Source organism: Aythya ferina (genome assembly GCF_964211825.1).
Source record: "Aythya ferina genome assembly, chromosome: 7".
NCBI classification, from domain to species: Eukaryota; Metazoa; Chordata; class Aves; order Anseriformes; family Anatidae; genus Aythya; species Aythya ferina.
In genome coordinates this window covers 23,073,649-23,087,125 of record NC_140302.1, presented here as the reverse complement: position 1 = coordinate 23,087,125, position 13,477 = coordinate 23,073,649, and the positions used below count along the sequence as shown (strand labels likewise).

The 13,477-nt window shown below is 53.8% G+C and overlaps 1 protein-coding gene across 1 annotated transcript; it reads right to left on the bottom strand.

Moving 5' to 3' along the window:
- Positions 1 to 4,163: 4,163 nt before the first annotated feature.
- CPN1 (carboxypeptidase N subunit 1) lies at positions 4,164 to 13,477 on the bottom strand. The gene is made up of 9 exons (XM_084526578.1): positions 13,108 to 13,477; positions 10,523 to 10,719; positions 10,120 to 10,275; positions 9,826 to 10,008; positions 8,854 to 8,965; positions 8,422 to 8,561; positions 8,007 to 8,106; positions 5,996 to 6,114; positions 4,164 to 4,438 (listed from the first exon to the last, which is right to left on the bottom strand). Exons 1-9 carry the CDS (start codon positions 13,328 to 13,330, stop codon positions 4,307 to 4,309), a joined length of 1,362 nt encoding a protein of 453 aa, XP_084382704.1. The 5' UTR covers positions 13,331 to 13,477; the 3' UTR covers positions 4,164 to 4,306.

The following is a 13,477-nucleotide window of genomic DNA, read 5'->3' as shown; positions in this document are numbered from 1 at the left end:
TTTTCCTGGCAGGCCGAAAACGCCTCCATGCCCCAAGGGATACCCTCCCTCAGCAGCACGCTGTGAAGCCCCGAGTCTCAGCCTCCAGCGCAGATATCGCAGCTTGACACTTGTTTGTGCATTTAGCTACACTTCTCCATGGCAACCTCCGAGCTCACAGCTTGGCTTGCCACCAGCTGGGAACAGGGTGCGCAGAGCACGGCGCACGCCCCGCTGTAAAAGTCGTGTTAGTGCGTGCACAGGCTCCGAGCTGACTCCCCGTCTGCTCTGCTGGTGCCGGGACCCACAAGGCTGCCACGGCGCTTTGCTGTTGGCAGGGGGCCTGGGGCTGCACAAGGAGCTGGGTGCTTTTCCCTGCAGGTATGGTTCTTCGTGTGCACTTTGCTGGAGCCGAAGAATGGACACCAGACCCTGGCACTGAGTTTTAAATGTTGTCCTCTGAGCCTAAAAGCTCTGCTGTTCTTGCCAGCTGAGAGGTTTTGAGCCAGGGTACTCCATCCTTTACAAAGAAAGAACAGCCAATCTGCTCTAGAGGACTGTAGCCCTGAGTAGCAATGGGAAATAGTCTTCTGCCTCAACGATGGCCAGTGCTGCCCAGCGAGGTGCAGTGTTTACCCAGCAGTGTAGGAGCAGAAGGACCTGGCAGCTGTGCACAGCCTCCTTGGAAGCTCTCCCGGCTCACAGCATGTGACCAGCAAGAGCCAGGAGGGGGACCTGAACTGCACACAGTTAAGAGTGAGCTCGGTGCAGCTCCACAGGTTTCTCCAGGGCACCGTAAAATGACCGCACAGGTGTCTGTGTTCACAGGGCTGTGAGAACAGCACAGAAATGCAGCCAGGGGATAAGGGTGGGTGGTAGATACAGTGGCACCTGTGGGTAAAAGCACAGAGTCCTTTGCAGGCAGCAGCGCAATCAGTCTAAACTCATACGTGCCAAGACAGAAATAACACCATCCAAGGAAAGCTGTGAGGCTTTTTCTGGAAGCTGAGTCCCAAACCACTCTTGCATATAGCAACAAACCCTGAAGCCTGTAGGGCTCTGAGACCGCCCAGCTTTTCCTGATAACTCTTGCACTGGACTAACTGAATGCATTTGGGCAGGTCTGTGTCCCTCTTCTTTTGCCTTTGCCTCCACTATTACTTATGTGGTGGCTCTGAGCTTTTCATTGCTATCTTCACTTCCAGCCAACCCTTTCCTTGGCTTTGAGTTCAACTTTTCCAGTGTTCCAGGAAAAGCTATGCGCTTTAAAAAGAATTGTATATTTTTAGCTGTAAAATGTGTCCCCCTGTATGTCTCCACTAAGCATTTTACTGACTGTTCTTCGTACAGTCATCCATTTCTATCTCTCTCTTGTTTAACCTCAGCACTGCTGGACAGTCCATCATGCCAGTCCTCCTGCGGCCTTCCAGGTCACGGCCATGATCAAACCACCTCTGCTGACATCCCCAGCAAAGATGCCTCACCTTTCTTTGAGTTCAGCTATTTGTACTTTCCCTTGTTCTGCCTCCTTCATGCAAGCCACAGAAAAAGGCTCAGAGGAGGGCAGTGAGGATGCTCAGGGGTACGGGAACTGCCAGGCAGGCTGGGACTCTGCAGCCTGGAAGAAGGACGTGAAACCATTGCAGTGCAGATGTGTCTGAGGGTTTAGCATTGTTTTTAGACCATGCTTCTTGCAACACTTGGGACTAAGTTCATGGCAAGCCTTTGGGAGGCGGGCTTGACAGAGTGCTGTCTCGGAAACATTTTGTAACTGTGTTTTCACGTGGAGAGCTTGGCCATGGCCAAGTGGAGCCTTACCAAACTGTTCAACACAAAAATATTCAGAGCTGGGAGGGGATTGTGCTGGACAAATCCCAGCCCAGAGAGAGTTGCTTTCAAAACAAAAAGGTTATGTCTTGTAGGAACTGTTTTATAGGGCAAAAAGCTTTCCATGGAGACTCCAACTTCGCTACTGTGCCAACAACCCCACAGCAGCCTGCCAGAGTGAGTGCAGTGGCCTCCTGGAAGGCCTGTCCTATTCCAAACAGAAGAAATCCCCCTCCTCCGACTCTGCCCTGGAAAGCAAGGGGAACCGAGATGGTCTTACATTTTCTAGGACCACAAGAGGGCAATATGAGAGCACCCTGCAACCAGCAGGCTCAGCAAGGCCACCTGTGACCATGCTGGGAGGGGTGCCTGTGGCATGAGCAGCTCTGTGTGAGCAGCGCATCCATCCCCCTGCCCAGGGACCACATGGCTGATCTAGCCAGCAGTGCAACCAAGGTGGGATCCCAGCCTGCTCCCTAGTAAGCCCTTTCCTTGCCCTCAGCTTCAAAGATGTCCTCGGAGGCAAGCTGAGCTAGTGCCGTGGTTGAGGGCAGGAGTATATTGCACATGGTTCAGATGCACGGTGACAGCAGATCCTTCAGCATGCAGCGTGGGGCCAGGCTGGCCTCCCTCACCCTCTCCTCACGTCCTCTGGCAATTCTGTTGCATGGTTGTGCACCTACACGAGGCTTCAAACAGGAGGGTCCAGCCTCTGGCATGAGGCTGCTGGGCTTGGCCACGGGAAGAAGTGTTAAGACACAACAGAGTTTGAATGTCTCAGCCTCACTGTCCTTACTCACTTCCTTCCAGATGCCAAAAGAAAAAAAGAATCTGAATTCAGCTTTGGTTATGAACATGGAACTGGCCACTGTCTCTGGCCCACACCAGCCTGTGCAGACCAAAATCACTCAAAGCCATGGTAACATGCAGTACTGCTTCTGGCACTATTTTGCAGTAGCCTGACTAGATACCCTCTGAGGGACAGTTTGCTCTGCCTTTCCAAGAACAGACACGGCAGAGAAACAGCTTCTGTTAGGCAGAGGTACAAGGGCGTGTGTGTGCTGCTAGGGCTGAAAATGCCGCTAGCATCTTGCAGCACAGACGGGGGAGGATGCGACAGTGAGGGATGAAGTGCAGAATACCGCCTGTGCAGTAGGCTGGTAGAGGTTCCTCTCCAGAGATGAAGTCTCAAAAGAGGAGGAGCAAGCAGATGTCTGGGGGAATGTCCTGGAGAGGCTTGAGCGATGGAGAGAGCCAGTGCAACAGAGGGGGAGCTCAGGATAATCAGTCATACAAAAAGAAATTGTAGGGATGCATGTGTTGGGACTGTTTATCCCTCTGGAGTTATTTATTTACATGAAGAATGCCAGAAAGATTTTGCCTGCTTAAGATACTTTTAGGGTGGAAATAGCTTTATTTCCACTTTTGCTTCTACTTCAAGCCTGCCCAGACAGGGCAAGCAGCATTTTAAGACCCAGCCTCTAGCACCCCACCTCGCTGAACCTTGGATCATACCTTTAACCCCATTACAGCTCAGTGGCTTGCACTGTGCGGCCCAGCACATCGCCGGCAGTCATGCATCCGGATTTCCCTGCTGCACACTGACAGAACCAAGACTCAGACAAGTTGTCTCAAAGGACCATCAAATCACCTGTCCTGCACTCCTACTCGCTTGTTGTCAGACCTCACCTAGCTGCTCCTGTGCTCAGACTAATTGCTTGTGTTGGCGCGAGCAGACCCTTTGGAGAGCCATCTGGTTTGGATCTGAAGACATACGGAGACAGGATAATCCATTCCTTTTGCCGGCATGTATCGTTTCATCCTGTCTAACTATAAATAATCCAAACGAGCTACCAGGAAGTCCCATCTGCACAGCAACAAGGATGTAACATCACTAGCTGGGCGCTCACCTTGGAGCACCACAACCCAATGCTGAATTCCTCCTTGTGGCGTTCCACGCAGCGACAGCTGTGCTATGCATAGGACACGCTGTGTCCAGAGCTGGGCACAGAGCTGAGCACCAACTGCTTTTAAACTGACCTTCCTCTAACTTCAGGGTCTGCAGGCAGCAACCATCCTTACCTGAGGGAGAAGCATGGTGCTCACACCCAGAGGATGAGCGCCAGGATTCACGTGCCCTGCTAGTGAGGGCAGCACTCGCCACCTGGAGTCATTCTCCCTGCTGTGCACCAGTGCCTGAATGTCTCACACAGGCTGTAGCAGCTGATTCCGGGTGTGCAGGGAGCAGAGCTCTCCTGGTTAGAGCAAGGGCAGGAGGGCAGCTCCGCAGCTCCAGACATGCTGCCCGGGGGCCCGCAGCCCAGACGCATTCTGCTGTGAATGACTTCACGATTTGCTCAGGGATTAAATACTTCCTCGTTTAATAACCTAATAATTCGGGCTAGTTTCATGCTGGACTTTTGGAAAGTTCACTGGCTGCAGTCTTCAGCCAGGCCTCATACAAAGGGCTTCCCTCAGCTCCCAGCCAAGTGAGCTGTCCTCATCTCTGGGTCCCCCGGCGGGTGGCTCTTGGCACTACTTTCTTCTGAAGGGTTTTATTGTTCGTGCGTGTGCCTGAGGCTTTACGCTCTGGGGGCTTCCTCACCACATCTTGTTTGAGCTGGAAATGCACCTGGAGAAAGAATAACAACCGCGTAACACAGTGACTGTGCCCTGCTGGCTCCAGGGGTCTGCAGGACCTGCCCCGGCTGACTGTATTCTAAGCTAACTCATGGCCAAGACAAGCGTTGCCAATCATGGGCTCAGTGTTATGATACAATGGGAACTCAGTGCTTAAATCAGCTGGAAATATATATATTTTTTTTCCCTGTGGAAAATACTGTACCAACCATTGGCTACATTTCTTAAGCAGGTAGTTGCTCTTGTGGCAATGCAATGTCCTAGGATGATTTGGAAGATGACCTGTGAAAGGCAAGTGATTGAGCTATGATCCTTTTTCATCTTTTCTCACAGAGAATGAAGAAAAAGCTTTGCTTTGCATTTCTGTAAATGTTTAATCCACAGAATGGTTAGAACAGACAGACCTTCTCAACTGCATCTTGTTACCTGAATCCTGCTTAATCACTCCTGCAGCGACAAGTGACTTGAGTAGATCCAGGCCAAAAAAAAAAAAATCCACAAAAGAAACCCCTGTCCAACCAAAAAGGATCAAACAAATGGCTGTGGGGTAGCAGTGGAACAAGGCAAACAAATGCAGTCACAACAGGGAAGGGGCAGAGGGACCTGGGGAGATCTGCAAAATGAGACCCTCAGGGAACAAATCTGTCTCCTACAGAAAATCTGTCTCCTACAGTGGTGAAGGGAAAATCTCTTACAAAGGAAAGCAAAAAAGCAGGGTGCTAAACCTAGCAAAACAAAGGCTAGGACTGGGCTTGACAGCTCTCTATAAATACATCAGGGAATAAATACCAGGGAAGAAGAAGAGCTATTTAAAGCATAGTGTTGGCATAAGAACAAATAGGGACAAACTGACCATAAATAAATTTAGGCTGGAAATTAGAAGGTTTCTAATTCTGAGAAAAAGGCAGCACTGGAAGAACTTCAGAGGCTGGGTAGGGTGGGATGAAGAGACGGAGGGTGGGAGAGCCACCACAGTGCATTTAAGGCAGGGCCTGAGCAGTGTGTGCAGAGAAGCACATGGCGTGCCAGCATGCTGCAGTTGGGGGGTTCTTGCCAGTCCTCAGACAAGACCATGCCCAAGGTCCTGCTGCATTCAGAAGGCAAGGGCTGACCAACCACTGTTTTTATAACCTATTTTGAGTTGTCCAGCCTGCACTTAGAAGGGCATTGTAAGAGCTGGTTTCACTTTATCTCCCAAAGGAGATAAACTCCCAAAGGAGTGTTTGGCTGTTCTTTGCTGGCACCTGGTCCCCACGGCAGCTCTCGGCAGAAAAAGGGGCAGCCCTCAGCCTCTTGCTGCCTGTCTGATGATTGATCCCAGGCACGATGCAGATGGCAGCAGAGCACTGAAACCCACAGAGCAAAGGGGACAGCACAGCCTCAGGGAACAGACACTGCCTCTAAACCATCATGTCCTGGAAAGTGGGGACGTTGGAGGAGAGCTGAAGAGCAGCAGCCCCAGCCAGCCAGGGGCTCACCCCATGCCCAAGAGACAGAGGGGCACAGGAGACTTTTTGAGGCACCCTTGTGACTACGCAGCCTGACTCACCAGTGAAGGTTCAGCTGGGCCCACTGTTGTTGTCACTGTTTGGGGCTGGTAGCCCTCTGCAGAGGCTGTGACAGTGTAAGTGCCAGGCAACAGCAGCCGGAAATAATCCCCCATATCGCCTGGAACACAAGGTGAGAAGAGAAAGCACTCAGGATGCATAGATTGCAGAGTAAAATATATTCTAGTAGCTCTTGCTGAGCATCCTTTCTTGAAGATGTGTAGCCTTCAAAACCCAGACAATTTTTGGCCTTCCTTCCAAATCTGTTGGCTCCTGCAAGGCTGGATTCACGCAGGAAACCTGCAAGTGATGCCTCACTAGCGCCACGGAGCAAAGGTCGGTCTGCGAGGAGACACCAAGTGAAAGGGGACAAGGCAGCAGTGCTGGCTGTGCCCTCTCACAGGGAGGGTGCAAATCCGAGCGCTCGCTGGTCATACAGAAGCAGGCCTAAGAGCATTCACGGCTCCAGTTTGACTGCTTATGCGTAACAATATCTTTAATGCCTGTCATAATCAGTTTTGCCACGTCTGTTACCAGCAGAGTTGTAATCTCTCACCAGGTTACCGCTCCCCTGATTCTTCCTGCACAAGGAAGCCCCAGGAGCACTTTGTGTACTGCTGGGGCAGGGACAGGGGGGCAGGGGGCTGACAATAGCGAGGGAGCAGCACGTTAGGAATTACTTAGAGCATCTGAACGCATGCCCATCTACGGAACTGCACGGGAATCGCAAATCTGAGTCAGCCTGTGCATTTTGGCTTAGGTGGGCTCAGCCTGGCTGGGAAGAGGTGGGGGGGGATCTGCTCACAGCCTGCAGCTCCTTGAAGGACAGCTACAAGGATGGCGGAGCCAAACTCCTCCTGGTACATGGGGCAATTATCATGGATGGCAGCTTGGTAGTGTCAGGGAGCACGGCTTCACCACGAGGGTGAGACAGATCAACAGAAATTTCCATCCTAGGAGGTCAGTGGGGATCAGATGGAGAGAGAGCAATGTCAGACCAGAGCCTGTGCTGGGACAATCCTGCGCCCAGCAGGACATTGGAGTGGAGACACCAGCATGGCCTTGCAGCTGGCTGGCGCAGTAGGAGTGCCACTCTTACTGTTAGAGTGCCACCGAGTCACAGACCTATGGCCAGAAGTTAATTTTGATAATTCCCTAGTCTGACCTCTGGAGAACTGCAATATTGGCTGTTTTTTTTTGTTTTTTTTTTTTTTTCCTGCAGCCAGGCTGGTTGGAGAAGGGTGATTATGAAGACGAGGTTAAAATCAGCCAGCAAATGAGAAACCACCACAATTCAGATCAGCTGAAGTGGTACTTCGTTCTCAATCTAAAATTGTTTGGCTTGAACTCCCAGCCTTTCATCTTGTTCTGCCATTGTGTCCTTTGCTATCAAGTATTTGAGCTCTGGGTAGACACTTAGATACTTGAGCAGATTATTCCTTCAACCTACTCTTTGGTTATGTACAAGGGTATTCTCTTCTCTCTCTCAGATAATACAGGACTCTGAAGTCCTTGACAACAAGGTTTGCTTTCCAGTTCTCAGCTCTTTCTTCCCTCAGCCCTCTCCATTTTTGCATTTTGTCCCCACATCACCCAGCACTATATCCCCCTTGTCTTGCCTTCTATAGATTATACATTAGAGGATTGCTGCTTAGCTACATCTTTACCCTGTCTGTTCAAACAGTAGCTGACATGATCTGTGGCCAGTGTACCTACACTTTAACAGACCATTACAGGAAAGGATGACATCAGAAAATCCACTTCATTTTTTTCTCACTTCCTAGACCACGGTGGCATCCCCTGAGACCCTGGCCCAGCTGCCTGTGAACCCACCTTCTCCCTGGTCCGGCAGGCACAGGCAGCAGCACTGCCCTGCGCACTGCTCATTTCTCACAGCTAATGTTTTTCAGAAGCAAAACATGCTGAGCAAAATGCTCACTGTGGCCTCACTCCCCTCCCACAAACCCAGACAGCCTCTCAGGGGGACACCACGTAAGGGGATTGGAGACCCACCGGAGGTAACGTCATGGCTGATTCCCTGGACAGAAATGACTGCTCCTGCAATGCCGTTGTTGTTCTCGTCTGACACCATCCCTTTGATGCCCTGGTGAATCTGCAGGGAGACAGTGCTGGCTGGGTTAAGGCCCTCCCTTTGCTCAGGAGGATATTTCTGGATGCTGGAGGAAGGCAGAGCTCTGGGGACACCACCACTTTTCCCCATACCCCTGGCTGTGCTGGTTCTCCCCAGGACTAGGACACAACAGCCACCCCAAAGCCCACCAGCATCCCTTCCAGAGCACTCAGCAAGGTCCATGATCCCCTCCCTCCTACCCCAGTGCTCCCAGTGCCTGCTGGCCCCCTACCATCAGGGCTGGGGCCTGCTGGGACCTGCAGGAGAGGGGTGTAGGTCGCAGGACCACCTCCTTACCTCCTCAATGAAAGCAACAAGTGCCTCCCGGTTGGCCATCCACTGCCGCTCCAGGTCCTTCTCGGGGGGAAACTTATTGCAGCTCAGCTCCAGGGTGATTTCAAAGCAGTTGGTGTAGAGGTAATTGAAGTCTTGCATGCCTGGAAGAGGACAGCCATGGCCAGGGGAATGCAAAGCCCCTTCCCTCCCCATTCCCATGTCCCGGGTGTCCTGGTACATGTCTCTTCCACCAGAACTGCTCTGCTCCCTTTCTTTGCAGCTCCTTCCCCTCGTGGCTGCCCACCTCTCTCCTTCAGGGCTCTATTTCCCTTTCCATCTCTCTGAGGTACAACCACCAGAAAAGTGCTATCAGCCTTCCCTAAGTGCCTCGCCTATCCCCTGACCTCTCTTCAGCCCTGGGCCTTGCTGTGGCGGGTGCTGCCCAGCCCTTACCTTTGCTGAGTGAGTACCAGGATGCCCCGTTCGTGATGCCATCAGCGAAGTAGTCCCCACAGTTCCAACCGCGGTGCATCCAGCCGTGGGCATACGAGTACGTCTTGGCCAGCTGCAAAGACCGCAGCTGGCAGTCACACAGGAGACAGCTCCTGCCTTTCACTGCCGTGAAATACAACCTGAGGTGGCCAGGACCTCTAGGAAACGTAGGCAGGTGAAAGAGCAGGAGGAAGAGCAGAAATGTGGCAAGCTGAGGGCTTGCTGATGGCACAGACAGCTTCTGGCCTGCTCCTGCTGCCCCCCCGCCCAGCTAATGGCACCAAAGGGAGGAGTAAATACAGGACAAAAGCTAACTGGTGTCAACCCTGATGCAAATATCACATCTACCGGGGGAATTTTATTAGGAAAGAGTTTGGGCAACTTGTGTTTCTGGCATCTTCATATTTATTGCCCTTATCAAAGATTGCTGTTTATTTTCAGATATGAAGGCAGCGTTGAAACTGGGACACTGGATCCAAAGCCTGTTCTTTGTGTAAGACAAAGTTTAAGAGAGAGTGGTGCTTCCATTTTCTAATGCACACTCTATTCCTTGTGTTATGGTTCAGATGCTGGTATAAGCTCACTCTGTCAGCACAAAAGTTACTTCATTGCATGTCTGACTTCTGAGGCTGAGTGGGGACCACCAGCCTCAGCCCCAGGCTGCAGGCTTTGTCTGGCTTTGCGTGTAGCCCTGCTCCCAGTGCGCCCTGGCAAGCCCTGTGCTTCCCAGGAAGGCTGACTCCAGCTCAGACATTTTTCTCATTAGCTGTTCTAACGCAGACTTGCTCATTCTCATGCTGGTTTCTGAGTTTCCTAATGGAAGCAGTGACTGAAGGCACTGTTTTCTGGGACAGCTGAACAATGGAGAAAAATCAAAGGCTCATCTAGTCCTAGCAGGACCAGCAGGACGTACCAACACTTTCCCATCCTCACCTTCTGGAACAACTTGTCGTCAGGGGTGGGTGTGTTGACAGTGCGCCGGTGGCTCCTGAACCGCTGGTCCTGAGACTTGTCATAGGGGTAGTTTGCCACCACCGCTCCACCGTGCAGGTTGGCCGACAGCACGAAATTGTAGCTGCCGATCCACTGAATCACAGCCAATGTCTCCGGCTCCACCTGTGAGGAGAAGAAGGGGTGAACTGCGACAAGGGGCAGGCCCACGTTGGTTTTCTGCGTGCAGAAAAGGGCCACTGTATCTTTTTCAGATACAGCATCCCAGGCTGGTACCTGGCTTTTCCAGTTGTCAGGCAGTGGGATGTGGTGATTCGGCCCGCTAATTTCCCCGCTGTAGTACATGAATGTGTTGAGGTCAGGGAAGTTGCGGTTCAAGTCCACACCGTTGGCGTTGTTCCTCCCTGTCAAGTACCCAATGCTGTCTGGGCCCTGCAGGACAAAGGTGCATCGTGGGGGTAAGAACAAGGTGGGTGCAGCAGGGACTGGCCGTCCTAACAGTGCTTTGGTGGCTTTGAGTTGTAGCACAGTGGGCAAAGCTGATGTGCAAGCATCCACCAGCACCCACCACAAAGATGTCCCCTTCCCACTGCCCCAGAAAAGGGGACCCCGCAGGAGCCCCGTCTGGAAGGGCTTTCGGCCCCTGCCCGGCTGGAGGCGGCGCTCGCTTGCCTGGTACCTGCTTGGCAGCCACTTCGTACCCGTCGGGGTTCATGGAGGGCATGATGTGGATGCGCGTGTTGTGGAGGAGGCGGGTGATGCGCTCGCTGCCCCGGCGGTACTCCTCACACAGGAACTCGGAGAGCTGCAGCAGCAGCTCGCGGCCCAGCACCTCGTTCCCGTGCATGTTCCCGACGTACTTGAACTCCGGCTCCACTGCAGAGAGCAACACAACAGCAGCACCATCAGCTGTGAGTGGGGTCTGGGGAGCCCCTTCCCACCACAGGGAGACACAGTAAGCCTGAGAGACCCCCGGTAAATGATAAGAAATGGCCCTTTCCCTTGGAAAATGGAGGTGGCACAGAGGGACTGGGGGTCATGGCAGGAGAGCTGCTGCCCCCAGCCCTGAGGTCCGGGGGGCTGCTGGTAGGAAGGAGAGGACAGGCCATTTTCTGCTGCCTCTGCCATGCGCAGTTTGCTGTCAGTACCTCTCACCCGTGTGGCACATTCCTGGTCGGCAAGCTTTAAGGAGATTTTCATTCCACCACAGGATAAAATCAATCCCTGGCCCCTGGCGAGCTATGTTCTTTCACTGAGAGGCAGGGTCCCCACTGACTCCATGCGTGTGGGAGGCAGCAGAGGTTTCCCCTCTGCCTCCCCTTCACCTGCCGCTGAGAGGATGGCTGGGGGCTTCCTCACCCTCCAGAGACAGGGAAGGGAGCCCTGAGAAGCCCTGAGCAGCTGAGCTGAATGCTTATCAAACTGCCTCTTGGGCAGCTCTGGAATGAGCAAGAAGGCCTCTTGCCCCCGGCTTTTCTAAAATTAGAGTCTGCAAGCAGAGACTCACTGCTCTGCTGCAGGAGAGGCAGCACCCATGAGGGATGGGGTTAATCTTTCCCTGCTCCAGAGGCTTTTAAAGCAATTACTTGCCAGAGAATAAATGTCCAGTTGCAGGCTGCAACCAGCACCAGTAGGATGAAAGATACCAGGAGAATCCAGCTAAAAAGGGAGCCCAAGTTTCATGTGACAGGGTAAGGACAAAACAGGGCATCATTACACATGTTGGGCTGGCAGAGCTCAGGACTCACTGTGAGTTTTTCAGCCACCAGCAGCGATCCCCAGTGTCCATGATGATGCTGGGGCAAAAGACACTGCAGCCCTGCTTGCTGGGCACCTGCTGCTTCCAAAATCCAACCAAGTTTCCAGATGTGCTGACGACAGACTCTAAAACAATTATAATTTTGGCACCAGATTTTCCTTTTCCCTGTTTGTTGCCTGTGACCTTTGGATTGCCGTGCCTTAGTGAAGGACGCTGCGGGTGGGCAGTATGTGTTGACCCGGTTAGCTTTCAGGAGACATGAGAACTGACTTAATTAGGTAATCCAGTTATTAAATCGATAAAAATGTCCTGGGGTTATGTGCAGCCTTCATTTAAAAAAAGAAGGTCTCAGCAGGGTCTCCTCCTTTGTTTTGTTTGAGTCTGAGGCAGGATTTGTCAGCCTTTTTCAATTCGCAGACCCCTAAACTTTATCCACGTGGACACACAAGCCCTAATTCCTGCATGTAAGCCAGCTGACTCAAGGCTTTACTTTTTGGAGTTACATTCCATGGCCTTCAAAGGAGTCCACAGATTCCCCAAATTCCCATGCTACAAGCTGGTAGCACCCCAGAAGCAGGGCCACAAGGCCACGCTGCCAGGGCTCTTTGCACTGAGGACTAGGAGCAGGTCAAGCTGAGTCTCTGCCTGGGGCAGGGAGACCTCGGTCACCTCCTGCAGCCCTCCCAGCTGCTCTGCTGTGGTTCTGCCAATATAAAACCCAGCACAGTATTGCCAGTGCCCTTTGCTCGCTCCTTGCTTTCAATCAGCCCCCGATGTGCTGTGGGGGTGTCCAAGGTCTCCCTGGTGCTGCATGGGTTTCACTGCACGGTGCTGGCACGGAGGTGATCGTGGTGGGAAGGCTCTCACCGTGCTGCCCAACACTCCTGGCAGCGATGCTTTGGGCTGCAGGAAGGTGTGCAATGGGATCTGGGGGGGATGCTCCACTGGGGGGGCGGGTGTGCAGCAGCAGGTCCCGCTCACCCCTACAGCACTGCCGTCAGTTTTCCACGGGACTATGACTTTTCCATGCACCCTGCCCAAGCTGCAGGAGCTCAGCACCACCTCTGCTGCGCAGCCCCGAGGAGCAGGGACCAGACTGTTCCCCCCCAGCACTGCCTGCTGCTGCAGGCCGGGGGACAGCTGCCACCTCTCCCTGCAGCTCGAGGCTGGCTTTCGGGCAGGAGAGGGTGGTGGAGAAATTGGCGTGCTGGAACGACCTCGCCTGCGTCAGCCTGCGTTTAAAACCCACGGCTCCGTCCAAAGTACGTGCCTGGGCCCCGCTGAGGCTCCGGCACGCTCCGTGCACGCACGCAGCCTTTGGGAACGCGCCCCCGGGGACCCTGCCAGAGCCCCCCGGCACCTCCGCGAGTCCTGCGTGCGACGGGGGCAGCCCCCACCCGTGTCCCCACGGCGCCGCGTGGCAGGAGAGCAGCGGGACCGTCCCGTCCCGTCCCGTCCCGTCGCGTCCCGTCGCGTCCCGTCCCGTGCCGTCCCCCCGTACTCACGGGGCTCGTGGATGCCGGGGTAGTCGCTGAACTCCAGCACGTAGAGGTGCCGGCCCTCGACGCTGCGGCCGATGCTGTAGACGCGGCTGACATAGGGACACTCGCTCTGCACGCGGAACAGGGCCTGCACCATCTCCTCGTAGCGGTGGTGGACGAAGCTGACGGCGGCCGCCACCTCGAGCAGGAGCAGCGCCCCCGCCAGCGGCCGCAGCCCCCGCGCCATCGTCCCGCGGCGAGCGGCGGCGCTCCGGGCCCCCGGCTCCCTCCCGGCCCCCGGCTCCCTCCCGGCCAGGAGCTAAAGTGCACGCTGGAACCAGCTCTTTCCAGTTCCCCTGCCGAGTGCCAGCCCCTTGCACCTGCGGGCGGGGGG